The sequence below is a fragment of the Bos mutus genome, chromosome 2 (assembly GCF_027580195.1).
Source record: "Bos mutus isolate GX-2022 chromosome 2, NWIPB_WYAK_1.1, whole genome shotgun sequence".
In the NCBI taxonomy this organism is placed as follows: domain Eukaryota; kingdom Metazoa; phylum Chordata; class Mammalia; order Artiodactyla; family Bovidae; genus Bos; species Bos mutus.
The window spans coordinates 129,534,830-129,561,868 of NC_091618.1; the positions used below are offsets into that span (position 1 = coordinate 129,534,830).

Sequence of the window (27,039 nt, forward strand, 5' to 3'; positions counted from 1 at the left end):
TCTGCGTGCGCTCAAGCAATTCTCCCAGACCTGTAGGTGTAGTCTGCAAGGTCACACGGCTACTGACTGATACAGCGGAGACAGATTCGACTACGAGAGCACAGATTCGACTATGTAGCATTTAGTTCCGAACACTACGTACGCTACAGTAAAAGAAAAAAAAATTTTTTGCCTTAGGCTGGAATTTGGACGCCACTGTGAGAAAAGTATGGTCTTTGCTTACTCTGGAGGCAGTCTTCACCATAGTATGTACTCCTATTCTTTAACCTCCTTCAGTCTTTTTTTGTTTTTATTCGTAAGTGAACTTATTACCATTTGAATAGCTTTGTCCGAATCTATTCTTTCTTCTTCCCCGCAAGGCGTTAAGATCTTACCGCAAGGTCTTTATAAATTCAAGGCTGGACAAGGCCGGCTCATGTTTATGCCTTTCTTGGTGTGAAGGTCTTGGTATGAGGTAGGGAAAGTCACAGCTATGGTCTAGTGGCAGATATGTAATTCATAATCACCAGGTATGAAATTTATGATTATCAGCACTACTAAGAATTTTTAAGGTAGAACTTAATGTTTATAAAAAATTTCATTTATGTATGAAATAATGCACATAATTAACAATAAAGTGGAGTTTACTGTGCGCTAGGCACTGTTGCAGATTTAATCTTCGTAACAACCCCATGAGGTAGTTACTGCCCTCATTTTACATATGAGACAACTGGACAACAGAGTTTGGGTGATTTGCAGGTTACACAGCTAGTAAATGCAGAACTAGGATTAGAAGTCAGGCCAGCTGCCCTGGAGTCTGTTCTCTTAACTGATAGAATATTAAATAGCTCATATTTTCCCTAAGATGTGTTGTTGACCCAAAAAGAGGAAAAAAGAAAAATTAAGACCTAAAGGTTAAGAATAATTAGTCATCCTGATTGCATATGATAGGCCAGGAATTACTTTCTCTTATACACTGGGATCTATTCTGAACATAAAGTCGTTCACATCTGGTATTTTCTTGCAGCTTGAATTACATTATCCCAATGCTCTCCTGTGTTGTCAGAATTATCCCTGCTGTGTTTGGTTGTATCAATAGATACCTTATTTGGGCACTCCTTATCTGGGTACCCTTGGCTGCTGTCGAGTCTGAATGCTGCATTAGGTGAAAGAGCAGAACTTAAGGATGTTAGGAAGGAATTTGGGGCTTCCCTGGTGGCTCAGTGGCTCCTCATCTCAATGCAAGAGATGCAGGTTCAATCCCTGGGTTGGGAAGATACCCTGGAGAAGGAAATGGCTATCCACTCCAGTATTGTCTGGAAAACCCCATGGAGAGAGGAGCCTGGTAGGTCGCTGAGTTGGACATGACTTAGAGACTGAACAACAGGAACAATATGGGTAGTGGAAAGAATGGCACTTACACCAGTCCTTGATATTTGGCAAGGGAAGGTATAATTCTTCCACATTCTTTATTATACTGGAGAAGTTATTGGGGGAAAGATGTATGCTCTCTGGGGCTTGTCTGGGCTTTTATGCAGATCACATCATATGGTTTGAATGCCACTCTCATGGGCATTCTCAAGAAAACATGGCCTAACCACTGTAACTGCAACATGAATTGAGAGTTTGGAATTATAAGTATGTTCACATTCTCTGCTATTGCTTAGCTTTCCACTTGTAAACTTTAGAGGAAAACTTTATATAGAAGAATCTTTATCCTAATTATGTCATACTAAATTGGATTTTCACATATCACATCTTTATTGGATTCTTTCCTTTTTCTAGGCAGTTTACTAGTTGTTAGGGATAAAAGATAAAATATCCATTTTCTATTTTCAAGGAATGGAGTCTAATAATGTGTGCATGCTCAGTTGTGTCCGTCTCTGAGACCCATGGACTGTAGCCTGCAAGGCCTCCTCTGTCCATGGAATTTTCCAGGTAAGAATGCTGGAGTGGGTTGCCATTTGGTACTCTAGCACATCTTCCAACCCAGGGATTGAACTGGCATCTCCTGCATTGGCAGGTAGATTCTTTACCACTGAGCTACCAGGGAAGCCCCATGAGTCTGATAATAGGCAATTACAATTCAGCATTATGGAAAATGTACATTAAGAGAGGAGTCACTTGGGGAAGGGGACAGCTTGCCACAGATTTATCCACAGTTTAGCAGGACCATAGTGTGCTTATTGGGTTTCAACATCTGATTTTCTTTTAGGGTTGAAATCAGTTTATCAGGTCTAGAAGTGATTGGACTCTGGAGTGCTGTGTCACAATTTGCTAATAAACTGCTATGTAAAAACCATAGTACTAATGTATTAAGAGAAATGATGAAGGGTCTAGGATAGTTGAGCCTGCTGATCCTCACCTTTTCTGTGTTGATCAAATTACAATGAAAGCCAGATCCAAATTTTAACCAGATTGTTTGGCATAATGGAATGGAAGCAATAGAAATGAGTTTGGTGCTTTTAATGGCTAATATTTCAGGCTTGATGCACCCCTTTCCACTTGAGTCACAGAGCTGTCTTGTTTTTCATAGGTTGAATTGTGCTAAAAAAAAAAAGTCATTTGCCTTTCTCTTAAGTTTCTTTGCTAACAAATATCTTTTTTGATGTGGAACATTCTTTCATCACAGCTTTCCTGGTGGCTCAGACAGGAGACATAAGAGACACAGGTTCCATCTCTGGGTTCGGAAGATTCCCTGGAGAAGGGCATGGCTACCCACTCCAGTATTCTTGCCTGGAGAAACCCATGGACTGAGGAGCCTGGCAGGCTGTAGGAGGTCTGTAGCAAAGAGTCAGACACAATTGAGCAACTAACACTTGACTTTACATTCTTTAATTAATGGTAATACCATTCATCAGGCAGGTCTCATCTTTGGAACATGTTTTATTTCATTTGCTGAACCATGATGCTTGTATCACAAATTTACTGTTTTTTAAAAAAATCATGTTAAATGTTAGGAAAATCACCATTTTAACCATTTTTAGGTGTACAGTTCAGTGGCATTAAATACATTCACATCGTTGTGCAACCATCGCTACCATCCATCTCCAAAATTCATCTTCCCCAGCTGAAACTATCCATTAAACACTTAATTCCTCATTTCCTTTTCTTCCCATCCCCTGGCGACCACCATTCTTTCTGTCTTTATGACTTTGACCACTCTAGGTACCTCATACTCTAGGTGACACAGTACTTGTCCTTCTGTAACTGGCTTATTTTACTTAGCATTAATGTCGTTTCATCCAGTGTTGTAGCATATGTGAGAATTTCCTTTTAAAGCTCAATAATATTCCATTGTGTATATAAACCGTTTTGTTGACACATTCATCTGTCAATGGACAGACACTTTAGCTACTTACACCTTGTGACTTGTGAATAGTGCTCCTATAAACATGAGTTGTACAACTATCTTTTCACATCTCTGCTTTCACTTCTTTGGAGTATATACCCCAAAGTAGAATTGCTGGATCATATGGTAATTGTTTAACTTTTTGAGAAACTAACATACTCAGATGATCTTATTTTTCAAGTGTGTGGAGTCTGTTTTTGGTAGTAGATGGAGAGGGTGAATCTCTTTGTTGCTCCCCTAAACTCCCTGGGACCATTAAGTGCCATGGTAGAAGCACGAGTTTGGTAACTCCAAGGAGGGACACATTTCAAAGCAGGATCACTGTATCAGGTTTTCATGTAGTAGCTGGTATACTGGTATTTTCCTGGGCAATAGCCAATGAATCATCTGGCTCTTCTGTTCTCATTTAGAAAACTATAAAATGAATAAAATGATGCATGCTTATCTTCTTTATAATATGGTCAAAGTAACACATATTTTCCAAAATCTGTAACTTTTTAAAAAAGTGTCAAAAAGTCTGTAACTACCTGATGTGAAATACCAACTCACTGGAAAAGACCATGATGCTGGCAAAGATTGAGGGTAAGAGAAGGGAGTGGCAGAGGATGAGATGGTTGGATGTCATCACCAACTCAGTGGACATGAGTGTGAGCAAACTCTGCAGATAGTGAAGGACAGGGAAGCCTGGAGTGCTGCAGTTCATGCGGTCACAGAGTTGGACAAGACTAAGTGACTGAACAACATAATTGGAAATTCAGAAAATTTATATATTGTAAAACTCCTTTCATATTGTAAAGAGTTTATTCTAAGCATTAATGATGTTCTTTCAATTCTTGAATTTGAGAATTATTTTTATTCATGTAATTATGCAGTTAAAGGTCACAGTAACAAAACTAGCTTATGTGCTAATTTGAGATTACATAGATCTTTAGAGCTACAGGTTGAGTCACTTTCATAAGCATTAGTTGTTTTATTAAAGGCTTGAATGAGTCAAAAAATAGAATAATTATACTATTCTGAACATAAAATACAAATATATTATTAGCTATTTTAAATTATGAAATATTTTAATTATGAAAGTGTCAAAAATAATATAATCAACTTCTGTGAACCAAACACCCAATTTAAGAGCTAAAGTGTCACCCTTCAGTTAAGCTGTGTACTGTATACCCCAATATTCAGTATTCTAAGTTTGATGTTTATAATTCTTATGTATTCATTCACTTGTAGCTAAACAAAAACTTTAAAAAAGTATTTATTTTTGGCTGTGCTGGTCTCCGTTGCTGCACGGGCTTTTCCTAGTTGTGGTGCACAGACTTCTCATTGTGATGGCTTTTCTTGTTGTGGAGCAAGTTTAGTTGCTCGGTCGCATGTAGGATCTTACCAGATCAAGGATCGAACCTGTGTCTTCTGCATTGGCAGGTGGATTCTTTACCAGCGAGTCACCAGGGAAGCCCTAAACAAAAACTTTTAAACTCCCCATAACAAACTATCTGCTGAATCATTTTTAACTGGAACTATAATTATGGAGTAAAATAAAAATCTGAGACATCTCACTACTTTTTGACATCAAGCAAAATGAAGGTGTTTATCCTTGCTATGCTCTTACCTACTTCTCGGCCCAGTGCTATTCAAAAATTACTTTTTTTTTTTTTAACCTAGACCTATCTTCCCAGTACTGAACTTGTTTACACTTCCAACATCAATATGTAATATCCATGTAACTGTTTTGGGAATTACACTTTTCTGTCCTGTTAGAAAGAATATTAAACTGCATTGGTCTATACTGGGTTCCTGCATTTGTCTTTTGCATGAGGATATTTTGGAGTCATATTTACTAGTGATATATATTAATAAAGGGCTTCCCTGGTGGTTCAGTGGTAAAGACCTGCCTGCCAATGCAGGAGACATAGGTTTGATCCCTGGGTCAGGAAGATTCCCTGGAGGAGGAAAGGGCAACCCACTCCAGTATTCTTGCTTGGGAAATTCCATGGACAGAGGAGCCTGTCAGGCTATAGTCCACGGGGCTGCAAAGAGTAGGACATGACTGAGCGTGCACACACACACACACAGATTAATACAAGAGACATGAAAAATACATTGCATGAGAAGATTCAACATCAGCTAGACAAGATGAATCAACAGGTTAAAATCCAATAACATGGGGATCTACAGGAATATAGATAAATCCATTAAGTAAGTACATGAAGGGAAAACCATCACTGAACAGCACTGCATGTTGGGACTGGAGATTTTAGTGACCATAAAGTGAATCAGTGATATGTGGCTCTCAAAACAGCTAAAATAATATGCTTCATTAAAAATAAAAAGTATCCAAAAAAAAAAAAATAAATAAAAAGTATCCAGAGCAAGGGAAGTGGTACTGTTGGAGTGACATCATATCTGTAGTTACCTTAGTGTGAAATATAATAAACTGCAACTTAGAGCAGAATTATCAGGACAGTGGGAGAAATTTGAAACCGTATCATAATGGACAATGGTGAGAGCTCTGGTAGTATTTATTCAGTGCTGTTGATAACAGTTTAAAAGTTAAATAGCTGAAAAGTTATGTAGAATAAGCATTAAATTTTGGCTAAAACAGGTTATAAATTCCATTACAAAAATGCAGCCTTGTATTATTGTAAGTCCTCCTTTATTAGTGCTAACACAGGACTGAACAGAGGCGTGGTGGGGTTCAATTACATAGCCTCTAAGGTCTTTTCCAACTCTTGGCATCATATAGTTTTATAAGGCTAATTCATACAGATATTAGTTAAGGAGACAGCTATGCCCCTCAAGATCTTTCTAGTTTAACAGACTATAGTGACATAAACCTAACAAATACCAGTCTATGCTTAAAAACAAAAATGAAAAATGGGGCAAGTGAAAAGAATACAGGGGTTAACTTTGGACGTTCCAGTGGGAACTCCCATTGGTCAAAGCTGGAGGACAATTTGAGCAACAAATTAATAGTGTTATAATGGATTATAAACAAAGAATAAAACATCCATGAGCTCATAATATAAATGACTGAATAAATGGGAGAGAAGGGAAAAATCTTCCTTACAAAAGAATTCCAGTAAATACATGTAGAAGGAATGAGGGAAATAAAACACCACCATTGGAACTCCAAAGTAATAACTAATGCAGTAAAGAGTCACCAATGCATGCTAAAATTAGTAGCATTTCTGAACTCAGACCTATTTAGAAATTGGTATTATGTGTCCTGACTTGAAATTAGGAGCAATTATAGCATAGCAATTGATTTTACTCCAAATAATAGTCATTATAGATTTTGTTTAAAAAAGTTTTATCTTACACTAAACTGTACAAATTTGTGAAATTAGGAAGTTTTCTTATTTACCATTCAACCACTCACCTAGGTGTTAAGGCTAAAAAACTATGAGTTATTTTAGTTCCCTTCCCCCTACTTACTTTCACTGTATGAGTGTTTTGTGGATTTGTACTTGCAAAGTATATCCCGTATTTTACCACTTCTCACCACTGCATCAGCTAATTCCCTAGTCTAAGCTACCTCTTGCCTGCAGTAGCTTCTCAACTGTTCTTCCTGCTTCCCATTCCCTTATAGTTTATTTCCAATATTAGCCAGTGAGCTTCGCAGACACACAAGCAAAGCACCACAAAAACCCCAGATCCCTTTACTCTCCTGTGCAAAACGCTCTCATGGCTTTGTCAGGCTTAGAATAAAATTTGCTCTTTACCTTGGTCGACCCCTACCTACTTCTCTGAACTCACCTGCTACCATTCTTATCCTTGTTGCTTATTACTCCTTTCCAGGCACAGTGACTGTCCTTCAAACATACCACCTCCTTCCTGCCCCAGAGCCTTAGTACCTGCCATCACCAGTACTGGAAAGCCTCTTTCCCCAGATCTTTGTATTGCTTGCTCCTTTACATCAGGAAAGTCTCTGTCTAAGTGTCACATTAGTTAGGATCTTTATGGAAGACTTTTCTGAGGCAGGCTCCCCTGCCTTTTACTGGTTTATTCCTCCCCGCCCCCCCGCCCCATGACATTTATCACTATGTAAAATAATATGTATTTGTTTACTCATCTGTTCTCCAACTTGAATGTAAGCACATAGGGGAAAGGACCTGGTTTGTCTTGCTACAAACTGTACCCACAATACCTAAAATAGTTCCTACAATGGAGTGGGCCTTCAAATATCTATTGAATAAATATCTTTTAACACACTGAAGGGCTAAAGTAGAGGAAAGAGCAGAAGGCCTGTATTAGAGGCAGAATTCTGTCTCTGAAGTCTGTGGAAAAAAATTTAAGCCTTTTGAGATAAACTTTAAAATGAAGAAAAATGAAAGAATACTTTTTAGCTGCCTTAATTTTACAAGGGCTTCCCTGGTGGCTCAGATGGTAAAGAATCTGCCTGCAATGTGGGATACCCAGGTTCAATCCCTGGATTGGGAACATTCCCTGGAGAAGGGAATGGCTACCCACTCCAGTATTCTTGCCTGGAGAATCCCATGGACAGAGGAACCTGATGGGCTATAGTCCATGGGGTCGCAAAAAGTCAGAGACCACTGAGCCACTAACACTTTGACTTTTGCAAATTCAGTTGCTTAAAACAAAAAATTTAAGCATAACTTAATGACTGAATTTAGAAAGCTTTTGCAATAACCTTACACCAAAGAAAAATTTTATTTAAGTATAGATTACTGGTTATTTAAAAATACAAACATACAAAGGCATTATCATACAACTGATTTCTAAACTCAATACTTTTAAAATACAAAACAATGATCATTACCCTAAGAGTCAGTTTGAAACAAACTGACTTTTGAGTTGGTTTTATAATTCTTTTTACTCACTCTTGCTTACAAACGTTACTAGGTTTTTCGGTTTCATTCCATATCAGAACTTTTTTCTGACATGTTTACTTCTCAAAGTAGTATATAGTTATTTCTTGGAATTAATGTTAGCAACTATAGAAAGCTTCTCTATGTGACAAAAATTCAATATGGTTGCTGCTTTGGAAATTTGAGTTATCTACACTAAGACTCACATATTGAAAGGTAAAATACGAATGGGTAAATGATGGGGGTTGAGAGCAGGAGGACTAAGAAAAGATGATGTTATCTTTTACTGCAGACCTGCTACAAGAAGACTCCGTTATTTACTTTGATACTATTACTAGAGAAGCAGTTTCTGCCAGGTCACAGGTGGGCTAGGTAGTTGTCCATTTTAATTTTCTTTACTAAAGAATGGCAGACGGCAACAATTAAATTGCTCCACCAAATAAGCAGAGACTTTAAGTTACCATATACTTTAATTATGAAAAATAAATTATTTTCTTAATTGGTTTAGCAGCCTTGTATATGGAAAGGCAGCAAAACCCACTCTATTCCAAAATTAGAAGGCCAGCTCAGAGGCTGCTTCTAAGATGCCTGACTATCTTCTATCATCAATCAGTCATGAAAGTGGACTTTCATGAACTCAGTAATAAATGTAAAAATAAACTCATTTATCAAACAATGTGGAGCCTGCAAAACCAAAAAAGTTCATAAGGTAGGAATTGGTTTGTATAAAACAAATATATATATCCTCTTATATAACACAAGAGGAATATGTATGGTAATAAAAACAATTTATAATAAACTTGTAAAGAAATGATTCTGGTTTACATGTAAGTCGGCTTAAACTGACTATGACTGAATGATTGAAAATTTTCTTCTCCCAACATAATGCCCATTCATTATAAGCTAAGCCAGACTTAGTTTCTTATAAATCTCTACTTCTTGGATTTATCTACTACACCCTTACTTTACAGACATTTAACTTATAAGCTGGGCCTGCCCAGCCTGCCCATAAAGCCTCTCTTCAGAAAGATACCAGATGCATTAAACAGAGACATCTTCCTATAAGAATCTGCATTTCAAAACAGCCTATGAAGAACTAGCAACTGGCCTTCCAATGTAGCTACCTCTCATTTCACATGATGCAGTTTACTAACCACTCCTTCCTTACAGAAAACTCAGGAGCTGTAAAACTTCCTGTTCCATTTCAAAACATTTCAATACTTATTAATTCCAAAGATCCGAACACCATGTAGCTGTGGCATTTTGGGAATTAGCACACTCAGGAGAGAAGCTGTGTTTAGGATGAAGTGAGTTGTATCATACTTCGTATAGAAACTTGCCAGAAAATATCTGTAGAAACAAAAGTAAGAATATATATATATAAAATATCTAAAAGTGAAATTGCTTAGAAGTCTTTAAATATTTAAAGGTGGGAAAAAGGCCACTGAAACATAAATACCTAAAAGCAGAACCATTTTTTTTGAGCACTAGAACAAGAGCAAACATTTTAGTTTGGGGGCCTAAATTAACTTTAATTGAGACTGAAACATTGGTTGAATAGAGGCATATATGCACATTTTGCATTTTTGCAATTGTGTAAAATGTATTTAATGGAAGACAGTTACTACTTAGCATCCTTTAAAGCAGAATGCTTTCAAACTAGGGTTCGTATGCTTCTTGAAACTTTAGGTATAGTTTTGTATTAATGTGTATATATCTAAAGAGAAGATCCAGATTCAGAGCATCCATCATATTCTCAAATGGTTTATTGTGACCCACCAAAAGGTTAAAAGCCACTGCTGTAAAGTTGTGAAAAACAGGGTGTTAGTGCATTAGTACAATTTGTAATAGCATCTGCGGAAGCAAACAAATACTTGATTGCCCTTTTGATGTTCTTTTTTCCATACTGTAGTTGAACAGGGATATAACCAGTATAATTGGCAACTTGAAAGATATTACTGTAAGATTCCAGCTGTTTTTCTATAATTGAACATCTGAGTGTATATATTCAGGATATCCAATATCTGAGAATTTGTTTTAAGAAGCCTAAGCCACCTTTAAGACTATAAATCATCAATTCAGAATGCCCAAGTTTGACCCAAGGGTACATCAGGATGAAGACACATCAAGAAGCCACCAAAAGAGTATCCTAATATAAAGAGGATGTAAAGACTGTAAACAATAAAGCATTGTACTGTACTTGATACAGAAGGCTAACTAGTTATACTCAAGATTTTTAACTATACAGAAGCTAGGCACACATAAGCCCCACATTATTCAATGGTCAGCCATATTATAATGCAATCTTCAACATGTTATAGATGAGGATACTGAGACTTTCAAGAATATGGCTGAAAGTCAGATAGCTAGAGGGTAGTAGAGCTAAAATACAAATTTAGGGCTCTCTGAATAGCCATTATTCTTGTTATTGCATTGGACTTCCCTGGTGGCTCAGACGGTAAAGCATCTGCCTATTGTGCGAGAGAACCCGGTTCAATCCCTGGGTTGGGAAGATCTCCTGGAGAAGGAAATGGCAACCCACTCCAGCACTCTTGCCTGGAGAATCCCATGGACGGAGGAGCCTGGTAGGCTACAGTCCATGGGGTCACAAAGAGTCAGAAACGACTGAGCAACTTCACTGTCACTTTGTTAGATCATACATATTTTTCTTTTGATATTATGTCAGGCTAAAATAATTAAAAACTTAAAAAATTTCCTCTTATGTGGAACGAAATCTACATAAGGAAAAAGAAATCTACCACTTTATGATTACTTCATTCTCTTCATTTGAAAATGCCTTCCCTATCTTAAACATCAATGTAACACCTAACCTACCTTAAGTTCCATTTTAAGGGATTCTAATGCCTCGACTCAATAGACATGAGTTTGAGTAAACTCCGGGAGATGGTGAGGGAGAAGCCTGATGTGCTGCGGTCATGGGGTTGTGAAGTGCTGGACGCAATTTGGCAACTGACCAACAACAACGCCTCTAAGAAGTCTTTCCAGTTACTGCAGACCACACTGATTCTATAATGGATATGTAATTATATATATTCTTTGTGACTGGGTGAGTGATTGGGATATATGTTAAATATCCATTGTATGAAAGCATCTGAGTGTAGAATTCAAAGCACTCTATGCACTTATAAATTCTTTGCAGAAATAAAATAATAGAGAAATAATATAAAGTGGCATAAATTAAGGGATGTATAACTACTACTGCTGCTGCTAAGTCACTTCAGTTGTGTCCGACTCTGTGCGACCCAATGGACGGCAGCCCACCAGGCTCCCCTGTCCCTGGGATTCTCCAGGCAAGAACACTGGAGTGGGTTGCCATTTCCTTCTCCAATGCATGAAAGTGAAAAGTGAAAGTGAAGTCGCTAAGTCGTGTCTGACTCTTTGCGACCCCATGGATTGCAGCCTATCAGGCTCCTCTGTCCGTGGGATTTTCCAGGCAAGAGTACTGCAGCAGGGTGCCATTGCCTTCTCCGATAACTACTACTACTACAGAAGTTCAAAGCAGAGCATTTCACTGAAGGTTGGTTGCTAAGGAAAAGACTTCACTGAGATGGTCACTATTTAAATCTTGAAAGAAAAACAAGACAGATAAATTAAGAAAGGAGAAAGCATTTCAGGTGGAAAAAATGACTTGAACTAAGGCATAGAAATAGGATTATACATAACATATTTAAGAAACGCTGCTTAGAAGAGTGTGGCTAGGTGGGAGTTGGGTTAAGGTAAAATATTCACATAAAGGAAAAATAAAGTAGGAACCATTTTGTGGAGGATCCTGAATATCAGATATTAGGAGGAAATCAGATACCAGATATAAGGTTAGATGCTTTACAGATAGATCTTATCTCATTCATTTTTTATATCATTGGATTTGAGTTAGGTACCACTGGCTAGAATTTTATTTATGAACAAACCAAGCAGGCTGAGTGACAGCTACATGATTCAACCCAGGTCTGTCCTATAATGAAAGCCTAACTTGTTTTCTCTAAACCATACTGTCTCTCCCAGGGAGTTTGAGCATTCAAATGCAGCAGGTAGTCAGTGAAATTCATCTGAAATCATCTAAATCTTTGTTGAGGGAAATTAATTTGATAGTGGACAACAGAACAAGATTATGTGTTTAGTTTTCTTGCAAGCAGCTTAAGAAAGTGAACTAGAATATATCTGACTTGTACATTCTAGAATGTCTTGGCATACTGAGGAACATGTAATGTTGTCTCCATATGTTTGACTGAAGTGAAAACTGGTTTTAACTGTTAAATTTTGCCTGTATTTTATATTCTCTATGAAGTAACAATTTATAAACAAAACAATCTGTTTCTACTTCAAATTTAATCTAATAAAAGAATGGCTTCATCTCATCAAGACCTCCTCACACCTAAAATTTCCACCACTTACAGAATTATTGGAGAAATTGTGAAAAACTTCCGTGAAGATGTAAACTGTACTCCATAGTCCAGTTGTTCCCAATGAGTTAGGAGCCTTGCTTTACCCTGGTCGGGAGTTTCAAAAGGTGTTCCTTTTACTGCATGCAAAAATACATACATCCCCTGAAAAACAAGCAAGGGGGTATACAGTTAATATCAAATACAAAATGAGTATTTGTCATTAAGCATTAAGATAGTTCCAGACTGTGTCAGACTGCATGATAAACTTAATAGCTCATGTTTTAAGATTTCATATTATTGTGAAAGATTGTGGCCAGTTTCTTCATAGTAAAACTAAACTTCTGTGGGCTTATATGGAAATATTATTTGGTGAAAACCACTATAAAGTCCACCAAAAATAACCTGTTTTCATCTCTTATTAAACTGAAAATAAATGAAAAAGTACCATTAGGGTAGCTTTGCATCATTACATTTAGATTTTCTAATACATTTCCTATTAGGAAATAGGATTACCTTATCTCCAGTGTGTAAGAAAGTTTAGAGTGTTATATTAGTAAGTCTGATGATATTTATGTAATGATAAAAACATATAAATTGGCAAATATTATAATCTGTATAGGGGAAAATTGTTTGAAAATATTTAACATTAGTCTTTGTCTCAATAGTTCTTTGTCAATATGTCTGAACAAAGATGGTTTGATGTACTAGGTATAATGTTTAACACAATCTGCTTTTAAAATCACCACTGTAAGTCAATAGTGTGTTTTTAGAAGGTAGTTTTTAAAAATAAAAGTAAAAAAAATTACTAAGAGCCATTCTGGCCAGTGATACGTTTAAGTATCTAATTTTGTGGTTAATTAGGAAAAAAAACAATGTATGCTAGATTTGGTTTCTTGGAGATAACCACTTAGATTTATAGGTAACAGGATTACCATCTAAGGCACTGTAAACAGAATAAAGCATATATATTATTGTGGAACAGTTTTACCCAATGAAGTTTTACCCCATGATGTGATATTTTTTTTTTAACTTCAACTTTTAATAAATATATGGAAAAAATAGAAAACTTAGTGATTTGAAATTTTATGTTATAGCTTAAGACAGCCCTTCTTTAAAGCTTAGTCTACCTACTTCCTAGTTATTCCATTAGGCAGTTTAAAAGTTGTTTACCTGCAATAACACATAAGCAACAGAAGCATGGATTCATGTTCAACTGGATGTAAATCTACAAATGTTTAATAAGTGGCTAAGCAGAATACATCATGAGAAACGCTGAGCTAGAAGAAACACGAGCTGGAATCAAGATTGCCGGGAGAAATATCAATAACCTTAGATATGCAGATGACACCACCCTTATGGCAGAAAGTGAAGAGGAACTAAAAACCCTCTTGATGAAAGTGAAAGTAGAGAGTGAAAAAGTTGGCTTAAAGCTCAACATTCAGAAAATGAAGATCATGGCATCTGGTCCCATCATGGGAAATAGATGGGGAAACAATGGAAACAGTGTCAGACTTTATTTTTGGGGGGTCTAAAATCACTGCAGATGGTGATTGCAGCCATTAAAAGACACTTACTCCTTGGAAGGAAAGTTATGACCAACCTAGATAGCATATTAAAAAGCAGAGACATTACTTTGCCAACAAAGGTCCGTCTAGTCAAGGCTATGGTTTTTCCAGTAGTCATGTATGGATTTGAGAGTTGGACTGTGAAGAAAGCTGAGCACTGAAGAATTGATGCTTTTGAACTGTGGTGTTAGAGAAGACTCTTGAGAGTCCCTTGGACTTCAAGGAGATCCAACCAGTCCATTCTAAAGGAGATCAGTCCTGGGTGTTCTTTGGAAGGAATGATGCTAAAGCTGAAACTGTAGCACTTTGGCCACCTCATGCGAAGAGTTGACTCACTGGAAAAAGACTCTGATGCTGGGAGGGATTGGGGCAGGAGGACAGGAGGAAAAGGGGACGACAGAGGATGAGATGGCTGGATGGCTCACTGACTCGATGGATGTGAGTTTGAGTGAACTCCGGGAGTTGGTGATGGACAGGGAGGGCTGATGTGCTGCAATTCACGGGGTCGCAAAGAGTTGGACGCAACTGAGCAACTGAACTGAATATGTACAGAACACAGGACCTGTATACATATATGAAACTTGAACAAGACATGTGCAACCCCTTGAGAAAGTTCAATCTTCTGAGATATAAGGAAAAGATATGCATAAACAACTACAATGTAGGACAGAAATTTCTGTCAAAGGTATAATGAAATACAGGAAATGCAAAGCAAAAGCCTTGATGGTACCTTGTCAACTACCTTATTCTTGAAGGTTCAGCTCAATGATAATTCCTTAGTGAAGCGCTTCACATTAGCATTAATTAACCTCTTCCCTATGTGCATATATGGAATTTTATTGAAAATAGTTAAAGAAAATAAAATAGTTTTATTATAGCACAATACATTGTATTGAAATTATTTATATAATGTTTGTTTTCCCATTAGCCTGAATACCCCAGGAACAGGGACTCATACAAAGCAACTATTAGATACTAAGCCAAGATGACATTAAACCAAGGAATGTTTATTCTGTAAGCACAAGGAAATCACTTTCACATTGGTTTTAAAAGAGTATAAAACGGGAATTCTGTGCTTTCAAATTCTCAGGGGAATGTGACCCCCAAAAGTTAAAAATCTCTGCTTTAGACCATATATGTATTAGACGTTATTGAAGAGAAAAAATAATTCTATCATTATGTCCTTCAAACCACATGCACTCACCAGGGTCTAGAAGATAATTCAAAGCTTATTTTATGTATTCTTTTTAATGAAAAAAATCTTATCTAACCATTTATCTTTTACTCCATTATTTTTATTAAGTTTTTCTATAAAATTTTAGTGATGATTTATGCCCACATTAAAAGAATTAGGGAAATAAGTATGTAGCTCATGATTAGCCCTTAACAAATATTTACTGACTCAAAGTGAAGAGTTTTCTTTCATTTTAAAAGCCAGGGTAAGAACTTTGTGAAGTATTAAAACTTGTAAGACTGAACTGTAGCTCTGAGTAAAACAACTGCTGTAGGTTTCTAGTATATAGTTTATAAAGACAGAGGCCATGTTTTTTCTAACCATGGATAACAATTAGGTCTACTTTTCCATATTAAAAAGCGTGCAGTACATATTTCACACTTTTAATTGGTTTAATGTAGGTTAACATCAAAAGAAATTTACATTTGGCATCATGTAATTGCAACATTTATGGCTGGTTAGTCAGGTTTTTAGTATAGAGGACTAAGAAGTTGGAAGTTTACTTCCCTACATGTTCTCAATTACTCGATCCTTTGTCCATGGCCATATACTGTGTCTCAGTCTCAGTCAACTAACTTGAAAACATGAAGTGGGCAGATGACTTCTAAAGTTCATTTAATGCATGTGCCACTGGAGAAGGGAAAATTATGTGAGAACATACGTAATTTATTCAGCAACATTTAAATAGGTCTTTAGAGATATAAAAGTTAAAAAATAGAAAAGAGATAAATTGCTAATTATAAAAGTATGATAAACACATGACAAAAGAATGCAGCATGGGAATTTTGTAGCTTCCTAGAAAGGGTGATACTTGAGAAGTTTCCCTGGACAAGCAGGGATCACCCAGGCAGAGCAGGAAGGAGGGAGGGGTATTAAAATAGTGGAAGAAGAGCCTAAGTCAAAGCAGAAAGGTGAGAGATGATTTTCATTATTGTGAGACCATAGTTGTGTTTGGAGATGTGTTAATATTGGGTCTCTTTCTTGCCTCTGTACTATTTTCAACTAGTTTTGTATGTCACACAAAGAACTTGGCATTTTACTATGAATGCAATAGAATCATTGAAAGACTTAAGAGTGTGTTTTGAACAAACATGAATTTTAAAAATATCACTCTGCCAAACTTGAATGAAGGAAAGTAGAGTAGAGGAGCATCAAGGAGACCAAGTAGGAGTAATCTACTTGAGCGTAAAAAAGGGCATGAATTACAGTAGTGTCAGTAAGGATCAAGCTGAAGACAGTAAAACAGGACATGGCTTTGACTAAATGGCTGTGGAATATAAAGAAAAAAGTTACCCTAAGACTAGTGTGACCATATGTACTAGTTTGCATGGGTAGTCCTGATTTATACTTATTCTCTTAAGGTTGTTATTACTAGAGCTCTCTTTTACCCTCAAAACAGTCTTGGTTTGGATGATATATTTATTAATCACTTTACCTTGACATTCAGCTATGTGGCTTGGCTTGCTGTGGAGATAGTGGTGCCTTTAGATTAGGAACAAAGTCCAGGAACAGATTGTGGTGGGTGGCAAGGAATATATCAGGAGTGAGTGTAATTTATACTTGTTTGGTTTTAAGGTGCAAGGTGATCTGGCAGTATTAACATGGTCATCATCATTTAACAGGTAGAAACTGAAAATACAGATAGATGAAGTAACCTAGGTAGAATACATATCATAAGAAGGGATAAAGAAGAAAACCTTGGTAATAGCAATACTTGAGAGCAAAAGAGAAGACTGTAAGAGGAAGTAGTAAAGGAAAGATCCAAAATATATCCAGGAAAAAGCAGTCCCAAGGAAGCCAAAGGAAAAGGGATATGATTAGCATCAAATATTTCAGAGATCACTATTTAAAAATAGAGTTAAACATTCCTTTCAAAGTCTATCATATAAAATAAACTAATTGGACATTCATTTATTTCTACCACATCATCTTTGTCCTTCTCCAGTCAACTTCAAGGCTTCCCAGGTGGGTCAGTGGTAAAGAATCCACCTGCCAATGCAGGAGATGCAGGTTCCATCCCTGGATCAGGAAGATCCCCTTGAGGAGGAAATGGCAACCCACTCCAGTGTTCTTGCCTGGAAAATCCCATGGACAGAGGAGCCTGGTAGGCTACAGACCACCAAGTCACAAGAACTGGACATGAATGAGCACGCACAGCCAATTTCATATACTTTCCAGAAGACTTAAAATAAATCATATTAATTTTTAAAAAATCTATTTATCCTACACTTTTCTGTTTTAATGTTCTAAGTTTCTCATTTTGGATATATCTTTAAACAAATAGAGTTAATCTGGATTCAATTAAAAGTCTCAAATAACTAGATTTCTCCCCTTTCATTCTACATTAATAGTTTGTTAAAGACAAAAAAAGTCACCCTCAGGTTTTTTGTTTATTTAAATAGGCAATTTCCAGAGTATTTGGTCTAACCTCTGGTACTTTGTAGAGCTATCACATAATAACAAAAGAGCAATAGTTAACAGAAGAAGGTAAGGCATCATAAGTTTTTGAATCATTTAAGACAGATTAAACTCAAATTTTCTACACTGAAACAGAAAAGTATATTTATACAATTTAGAAAGACTTAACCAGGATTTAAGCCAAAGATGTTCATTAGATTCTAGTTAACCAAAAAACATAATTACTTCTGATGCATTCTGGTTAATCAATATATTATAGTAGTCTGAGTTAAAGCATCTTGTAATTTTTGCTAAAATTACTTTTTTCAGATTCTATAAAACCAACAGGAAGAAAAAAAAAGGTCTTACTTATAAAAAGGGTCCAATGTTTAAATATAAAGTGATAGAAAAATATAATCTTATTCGAGATAAGAATTCTTCAAAACTGTCAGAGATACAAAAAAATCACTGAACTATACACTTTAACTGGGTGAATTTTATATAACTCAAATTGTTTAAAAACTAAGTCATGTGTTTTTCTTTTTATATAAAACTTTAAGCTTCTTTCTTAAAAAGTTGTTTAAATACACCATCTTAACCATTTTTAAGTGTACAGTTCTAGGGTATTAAGTACATTCACAATGTTATGCAACCATTACAATCATCCATCTCCAGAACTTTTCATCTTACAAAACATTACCCATTGAACAGTAACTCCCCATTTTCCCTCGCCCAGTCTCTGAAAAATCATTAAACCTTAAGGTTTTAAGTGTTTAGTATAAGGTGAAATTCTTACCAGATTATGTATAACATTTGTTAAGGTCCAAGCAACAGGAACACTGAAGAAGGGAATACTGAGTAAAACAATGTGAAGCAAGCCAACTCCCAATGCATATGTCAGCCACATACCACGGCTGTTCATTACACGGGTATTTGGATTCACCTCGCTGTGGGCAACGCCAACATTCATGTTTGCGCTGTAGAAAAGCAATGAAATGAATCAACACTGATGTAACTGGAAACCCAAATATTCCTAATTCTGACATGACAAAATAAGTGTGCTACTGGGATTACTGCCCCCTCCACCTCCGCCGCCTCATCGCTCTGAAATCGAACAGACCCTCCAATATATGCTACTTCCATATGCCCAGGAGGTCAATAGTTCTTCTTCACATCCGACTCTAAGGTAAGACAGACAAGACTTATTTTTATGCTTCTTGTTGAAAATAAAGTTAAAATTCCTTTCCTAAAGCTTGTCTTCAAGCATGTTGGTTTTACTAAATGAAACAATGGGCAGGAAAACTCAAAGAGAAAACCTACATTTTCTTATATCATGAGAGCAAAGTGAAAACTCAGGAAGTAAGTTTACCAACAGAATAAACTAATATACAAAAAAACAAAGTTAACCTAAACCAGTCTGTTCTGAGTAGCCAGACTCTTACACCTAACAATGTATCCATAGAGTGGTCAGAGTTCAAATCACTCCTTCAGGAACACCGAAAATGAGAGGAACATAAAGAGGTGGAAAATTTACATGGTCAAAGGATAAGGTTTCTTTCTCAATCTTGTGATACAATTAAGGTTAAAACAAGGAGTCTTTCTTCTGCACATTGTAATTCTAGTCACCGTCCCTAAAATACTGTTTTTTTCTCTTTCCTTCCTCCCTCTCCCCTTTTTTTCTGAGATTGGCGGGGGGGGCGGGGGGGGGGCGGGCGTGCTACAGTGTATTGGGAACAGCTGAATTAAAAATACACAAACCCTTTCCATTACAGAGTTAGCACTGAGAGAGGAAATTTCTCCTAACTCCATCCAACAAGTATTTCCAGAGTACAATGGCCCTCTCCCTCTAAAAATCTATAGGCTTACGGTGATGAAAGTTACACTAAAATCAAGTCAGTCTCAAAATTAAACGTGTAAATGTCTTCCAGTCTAAATATCCACCGTACATAATATATAATTTTTATACGCCATAAATTGTACTTAGAACGTGCCACCACACAGGGTGCTTTTCCCACTTTCGACAGATATTTTTTAATGCTCGAAAGACCTTAAAAATCTACATCTGAGGCGGAAGGCAAAGACTGATCCTACCGCAGGACGGAAAACCTTTCCAGGGAGTCTGCCGCGCCACTTAAGGACTGGCAAACAATGACTTCACAGAGCAAAGAACCCTCTCGGCGCTGCCCTCGCGGATGCAGGGAACCCAGCGACCACCCGCTACACAGCCAAGGGCAGGCAGCCTTCCCCAGCGGCCGGAGCTCCCGGGTAGTGGAAGCTCAGCAAAAGCCGCTGTGCTATCGACAAACCGCCCCGACTCCCGACTCTTTCTTCTCGGAGCTGCACATCCCGTCAGGGCCGGGACGCGACGACGAGGATTTGGGGAGCAAGTCGTGGGGGCCACTTGGCCCGCATCGCCAGACAGGGCGCCACGGATGAAGCCAAACTCCACCTTTCCCCTCAAGCCGAGGGCCTGCTGGCAGCTCCCCACGGCACAGGCAGCATCACAGCCCCTGCGGCCGTTTGTGGCCACTCACCCGCCGCCCCACTCCCGGCGGCCGGACAGAAGCAGTACCAGTGCCGCGGAGGCGAAGGCGGCGTCTCCTCAGGCCGGAGGCAAGTAGTCAGCCTCAGTGCCGCGCAGCGCGGCGCGGCTGGCGGAAGCGTTCCTTGCGGAAAGCGCTGCCCGCGGATTGGCTGAGAGCGGCGCCAATCCCACGTTCGCCGGACTGGGCGGGACTGAGGGCGGTGCGCTCCGTGTCTGCCCCGCCCCGCGCGCGCGGTGGGTGAGTCGGGACTCAGCGAGGCCGGGCCTGGGCTCCCGTCCGAACGCTGGCCGGTCCGCTAGTGGATTGTAATTGCCCACTTCGCGCGAGCAAGCAGGTAGTGTCGTGTGGCCAACGGGCATTCATTGTTACATTGTCGTAGGCTCGAGAGCGTCCTCCTTTGACCTCGTCCTGGTCTGGCGCGAGTACAGGGGGCCGGCAGGGGCGCCCCTCCCCCTCTCCACGCGCGGAGCGGGAAGCGGGCGCAGCGGCGCTAGCGGGCGCGCACACGCGGGTAGCGGCCTCCCACCAGTTGCGGACCTCCTTGGTGTCTGAGCTTTCTTGACTAAACGGTGTCTCAGCCCACTCCTCAGATCCTTTTGAGTGCAGGTCTTAAAGTTTGCCAGGCAGAATTTTACCTCCGGACAGCCATAATTCAGCCTGGCTTTGAGTGTGAGGGTAGGCTTCATAATATTGTATGTAGTAGCATCATGCAAGTGGGGCAAGCAAACTTTAAGGTTGACTATGATTTTTACTTATGTCATTCTGGATCTCTCTACACGCAGAAGACGGGTACTTGTTTGCTGAGGAAATATGGGTTCCAAGAGTTTATTTATTTTGCCGCTCCCCGTGGGTTGCAGGGAGGCTTGTGGAGACCTTGGTTCCCAACGAGGGATTGAACCCGGGCCTTGGTAGCGAAGTGAAATCCTAACCACTGGACCGCCTGGTGGTCTCTGATCTTATTCAAGATAAGAGAGGGAAAAAATCAGATTATTTGTAGTTATCTTTGAAGTTGAATTTTATTACTTTGGCAATACACAGAGTTTATTTGTAATTCTGAAATAACTTTAAGTGGGCATTTCAAAATTGGTGTAAGAGAAGGTGGACTATATATATGCGTGGTTGCTCAGTTGTCAAGTCATGTCCAACCTTCTGTGACCCCGTGGACTGTAACCTGCCAGGCTCCTCTGTCCGTGGCGTTTTCCAGGCAATACTGGAGTGGGTTGCCATTTCATTTTCCAGAGCATCCTCCCTAGCCAGGAATTGAACCCTCATCTCCTGTGTCTCTTGCTTTGGCCTGCAGATTCTTTACCACTGAGCTATGTGGGAAACCCTATATACATATGGGTTTATTATATGTATGTATAATAGCATTTCTATTGGCCCTATGAAACCAGTTGTTTTTTTCCTTTTAATTGTTTCATTTATTCTCCCTAAAGTTTATCTATGACTTCTCTGATCTTTGCTTCTTTTTTAGATACATTGTTATGCTTAATTGATTTTCCTGATTATCAGCCCTCTTTTGGGAATGTTTGATTTACCCCTCAGCAAATATGGAAGACTGATTTCTGACATTCTTAGACAATCTGTGCTGTGATTCGTAAGCCTGATATCCCTTTTCAAAAGATTCTGATTGGTACACATCGGTGCTTGTTCCAAAAGTTATGTTGCTGCTGCTAAATCACTTCAGTCGTGTCCAACTCTGTGTGACCCCATAGACGGCAGCCCACCAGGCTCCCCCCTCCCTGGGATTCTCCAGGCAAGAACACTGGAATGGGTTGCCATTTCCTTCTCAATGCAGGAAAGTGAAAAGTGAAAGTGAAGTCGCTCAGTTGTGTCTGACTCTAGTGACCCCATGGACTGCAGCCTACCAGGCTCCTCCATCCGTGGGATTTTCCAGGCAAGAGTACTGGAGTGGAGTGCCATTGCCTGGGATATAAATTAATATACAATCTCTGTTCTCAAAGAGCTTTCAGTCGGGAAGGGACAGAAATAGAATACTTAGAATAATCTGTGATGAGTTTGGGGTTAGAAATAAGGGAAAAGTGCTCTGGGAGTACAGAGGAAGGAGGGTATAATTTGTTGGGGCAAGGATTGGAGCTGATAAGAAAGGCTTCCTGGAGGAGGTCGTACTTGAACTAAATCTAGAAGTATAGTTAGAAGTCATTAGTAGAGAAAGGGAACCTTATGTTCTGAGGAAGGAATCAGGGCTGCTACATTAAGAGAGACGAATGGTATATAGTGTGACTGGTCTAGTGTGTTATTTGGAGAAGAGTAGGATGAGATTAGAGAGATAGAGGTCCAATTGTTAAGGAGTTTGGATTTAACCTAATAGTTGGAAATCTTTATAAAATTTTAAGTAGGATAGCAACATGATTAAATTATATAAAGAACAGTGTAGGTGGTTGAGATCCCAGGAAAATCTCAGTTACCTGGTTATGGCAGTAGTTCAGGGGAAAATTGTTAAGAGGCTGAACAGAGGTAGTACCATAGCTTTAGACAGGAAAGAACTGGTTTGAGAGAGATTTAAACAGTAGGATAGATAGGACTGGGTGGCAGGATGTAGAGGGTGAGGAGAATTTCAGGGATGACTCAAGGTTTCTAATTTTGCTTTGTGAGAATGGATGAACATAGCCTTTGGAGTCAAGCATGCCAAGATATGCAGGTGTGCCTCTGTCACTTAATAGCTGTGTGATTCTGGAACAAGTTATCAAGCTCTTAAATCTTGTTTGTGATAGAGGAATGACAGTATACATAAACTTGTGAGGATTAATTTTGTATGTATTAATATATAAAGTAGCTTATGTAAGCTTTTTTTTTATTATCAAATAAATTCAAGAAGAAGGTTAGAGAAAGATCTGAGATCCCCTTGGGTCATGTTAAGTTTCGGGTGCCTCCCTGTCATCTAAATGATGATATTTAGAAAGTAGTTGGAAATAAGGCCCTGGATTCTAGAAAAAAAGCCTGGTTAGGAGGTACGAGTGGTGTGTAGGGGATAGTACGGAGGCCAATTAGAATACATAAAGGAAGGGAGGTCACTCTTCCTAATGTTTACCTTTGCAAGAGGTAAGTGCTGATAAAAGTATTTTTTGTGTCCCGCTTTATTAATTTGTGAAGTACTCTGATTACTCTTTTGTTGCATCCGGAAATAATAATTCCCTGCATTCAGACATTGTTCAGATAAGGACACAGGTGTGTTAAGTGAGCCAAGTTCTTTCAGAATGTAGGGTGAGCAAAGGGTCATTCGTGGCTCAGTGATCATAAAGGACCAGGTTATAAATGATACTGAAATTGGGTCTAGAATGGTAGATAGTTTTGCATTAGGAGAGTGTGAAGGTGCAAATAGGGTGGGATTGCTGGCAAACCAAGATTGACATTTTTGACTGCTGTCAGTAAGAACAATGTGCTAATAAGATACATAACAAAGTTAAGTGGGAGATGTGAAGGGGGAATAAGAAGAGACGTTCTCTTTTATAAATACCTATTTTGAGGTATCAGTGATGCTGATTGTAAGAAATGCTTGTCTTAACTTGAGAGAGATCACTGTTGGGATGTAGATTTAGATGTGATTCTATACCTGAAGCTTTGGGTTTTAAGGTAGATAAGAAGAGTGTGGAGGGATTATGGAATGCCCATTTTCTGGGAGGAGAGTGAGGAAAATATGAAGAGATTCAAGAGGTATAGGTAGATGATATAATTCTTGAGAATTAAACAGTATCATCGATGTCACATGCTTCAGGGATGTCAAGGAACATGAGTTCTGAGAAAAGGGTTTGATGACATAAGAGCTCATTGGTGAGCTTGAGAACAGAATCCTATCAGTGGTTGTATACCCTGTTTTGCAAGGTTTTAGAAGTGAGTCTGTGATAGAGAATTGGTGACAGTGAATATAGGTTACTTATTTAAGTTTGGCTTCATAAAGAAAGAAGATAATCATAGAGGTAATAGGGTTGAGGGAAGAATTTTTGGTTTGTTTTTGCTTTCAAGGCCAGAATGACTAGAGGTGTGGTGGGACTGAAGAAACTAGGTGAAATTGTTAGCTTAGAAGAAAGAGACATTAGTCTGAGACTGAGGGAAGAAGAGTATGTAAACATTTAAAAAAACCAAAGAACACTGTGGTGAGAAGGTAAAGTGTGTGAAAATAGAGATCATGCTGTGGTCTGCCTTGATCTCAGTAGGTAGAAGAGGAGGAAGGTTGGGGTGAATTTAGGGATTGGGGAGCAGGAAATAGATTTTGAAAGAGAAGTTAGAATTAGATGAAGATGATGAGATGAATAAAAAGATTCTGCAGAAAGGGAAGGTTGAGGTGAGGCTAAGTTAATACCCCAAAAGTGTTTTTCTTACATCCTTGAGACTCTCAAACTGAGGAAGCAGACTTCTTAAACCCAACCCTCATCTGATTTCAAGCTGTGGATTAGCTCCTGTTGGGGTAGTTAGAGGTCTGCTGCGTGTGTTTAGGTAGGGGTGGGGGTGGGATTCATTTACTAGTTTGGAGGAATTCAATTTAGTCCAAAGATCCTGGGATCTTTTAGCATGTATATGCCAAGCACTATAATAAGTTGTATGAAAGTGAAAGTCGCACAGTCGTGTCCTACTTTTGCGATTCCATGGACTGTAGCCTGCCAACACTTAGGTCCATGGAATTCTTCAGGCAACAGTACTGGAATGGGTTGCCATTTCCTTCTCTAGGGGATCTTCCTGACCCAAGGATCAAACTGGGGTCTCCTGCATTGCAGGCAGATTTTTTACCAAGTGAGCCACTAGGGAAGCCCAATGAGTTATATACATTATTTTTTTTTACTTCGCAGGAGGAGAAGGGGACGACAGGGTTGGATGGCATCACCAACTCAATGGACATGAGTTTGAGTAAACTCTGGGAGTTGGTGATGGACAGGGAGGCCTGGCGTGCTGCAGACCATGGGGTTGCAAAGAGTCGGACATGACTGAGCGACTGAACTGAACTGACTTCTCACCACAGCCATATGATACCATTATTATCTCTAGTTTGTAGATTAGATGATTAAATTTTAGAGTTTAATTTTCTCAACATTTATATAATTATTAGTGTAAAGGCTAAGCTAGAACCAAAGCAGTGTGATTTCAGAACTTGATCTTGTAACCACTACTCTCACCAGGACTGTGCAATAGAACACTAATACAAGCCATATATGGGCTTCCTGGTAGCTCAACTGGTAGAGTTGACCTGCAGTGCAGGAGACCCCGGTTCGATTCCTGTGTCAGGAAGATCCCCTGGAGAAGGGATAGGCCACCCATTCCAGTATTCATGGGCTTCTCTGGTGTGGCTCAGGTGGTAAGGAATCCACCTGCAGTGTGGGAGACCTGGGTTCAATCCCTGGGTTGGAAAGATCACCTGGAGGGGAGGACATGGCAATCCACTCCAGTATTCTTGCCTGGAGAATCACCATGGTCAGAGGAGCCTGGGGGGCTACAGTCCATGGGGTTGCATATATGTATGCACACGCACTTTTAAATTTTATGGTAAGTCACATTAAAAGGGGAAAAAATTAAGGGAAATTAATTTTAAAAAATATATAATCCAGTATATTCAGAATATCATTTAATTTTAATCAATGTAAAAAATTAAATTTATTTACGTATTTTATACCAAGTTTGACATCCAGAGTGCATTAGCACATCGCAATTGGAGTAGCCCTGTTTCATGTGTGAGCCGTCACAGTGGCTGGTGACGACCGTGTGTGTGCTAGTTGCTAATAGTACCATGTAGTTCTGTACCTTTAGACCTGAGGCCAGTCTGAAGCCTGAGGGTGCCTTTTGTTGTGACAGCATTAATTTGTGTGACTGTTATGGCAATGGAGCAGCTGACCGTGTGCTGTTTTCCTGACTGACTGGGAAGGCCTCCCGCCCAGTGAGAGCCACAAAGAAACACTGAAAGGTGGTTGTTGACAGCTACTCTCCTAAGACTGGGCTACCCCCAAATTACATACATAGTGTAATTAGAAGTTAATTGTTAGAAAAAGATTTTCAGTGTTTCTGTATATAATGATCATGGTAATGAGAATACTGTATATTTTATATGGCTTTATCATTTACATAACATTTTGTGTGTATTTTCTTATATGATTCTCACAACAGACTAGTGAGGGATTATCCTCATTTATACAAGTAATAAGTTGATTTTGCAGAGGGATTTAAGTAATGGCACTCCAGTGACAGAAAATGAAGAGGAACTAAAAAGCCTCTTGATGAGGGTGAAATAGAGGAATGAAAAAGCTGACTTAAAACTCAACATTCAAAAAACTAAGACCATGGCATCTGGTCCCATCACTTCATGGCAAATAGAAGTGGAAAATGTGGAAGCAGTGACAGATTTTCTTTTCTTGGGCTCCAAAATCACTGCAGATGGTGACTGCAGCCATGAAATTAAAAGATGCTTGCTTCTTGGAAGGAAAACAATGACAAACCTAGACAGCATATTAAAAATCAGATACATCACAGGTCCATATAGTCAAAGCTGTGGTTTTTCCAGAAGTCACATACAGATGTGAGATTTGGACCATAAAGAAAGCTGAATGCTGAAGAATTGATGCTTTTGAGCTGTGGTGTTGGAGAAGACTCTTGAGAGTCCCTTGGACTGCAAGGAGATCAAATCAGTCAATCCTAAAGGAAATCCACCCTTTAGAATATTCATTGGAAGGGCTGATGCTGAAGCTCCAGTACTTTGGGCACCTGATGCGGAGAGCCTACTCATTGAAAAG

The 27,039-nt window shown here is 38.8% G+C and overlaps 2 protein-coding genes and 1 long non-coding RNA gene across 5 annotated transcripts in view; 2 read left to right on the top strand and 1 right to left on the bottom strand.

Annotated features, from left to right (window-relative positions):
• Nucleotides 1–59: 59 nt before the first annotated feature.
• LOC138984675 (uncharacterized) lies at nt 60–18,528 on the top strand. Its single transcript, XR_011461927.1, has 3 exons — nt 60–245; nt 1,820–1,917; nt 17,308–18,528. It is a non-coding gene; the product is annotated as an uncharacterized lncRNA (long non-coding RNA).
• Nucleotides 7,979–20,435, bottom strand: ORMDL1 (ORMDL sphingolipid biosynthesis regulator 1). Of its 2 annotated transcripts, none has more exons than XM_014476320.2 (4): nt 20,332–20,435; nt 18,556–18,736; nt 12,574–12,725; nt 7,979–9,510 (listed from the first exon to the last, which is right to left on the bottom strand). In XM_014476320.2, the coding sequence occupies exons 2-4, from the start codon at nt 18,727–18,729 to the stop codon at nt 9,375–9,377; spliced, it is 462 nt and encodes a 153-aa protein (XP_014331806.1). In that variant the 5' UTR covers nt 18,730–18,736; nt 20,332–20,435; the 3' UTR covers nt 7,979–9,374. The 2 variants fall into 2 exon arrangements, with proteins under 2 accessions (XP_014331806.1, XP_005889593.1); XM_005889531.2 differs by having other exon boundaries at nt 20,294–20,429.
• An 82-nt stretch (nt 20,436–20,517) lies between these two features.
• The window catches only part of PMS1 (PMS1 homolog 1, mismatch repair system component), a 110,441-nt gene continuing 103,919 nt past the window's right edge, over nt 20,518–27,039 (top strand). For both annotated transcript variants that reach the window (XM_014476319.2, XM_070359550.1), the window contains exon 1: nt 20,518–20,639. The gene's annotated coding sequence lies outside the window, so the exon portion shown is untranslated. The remainder of the gene's footprint in view (nt 20,640–27,039) is intronic.

Coding starts and splice junctions, on each gene's coding strand:
- ORMDL1 (XM_014476320.2), bottom strand. CDS start 18,729: ATGAATGTTGGCGTTGCCCACAGCGAGGTGAATCCAAATACCCGTGTA. Junction 12,726..18,555: donor CAAATGTTATACATAATCTG/GTAAGAATTTCA, acceptor CTTGTTTTTCAG/GGGATGTATGTATTTTTGCA. Junction 9,511..12,573: donor ACAATTTCTCCAATAATTCT/GTAAGTGGTGGA, acceptor TTGTTTCTACAG/ATATTTTCTGGCAAGTTTCT.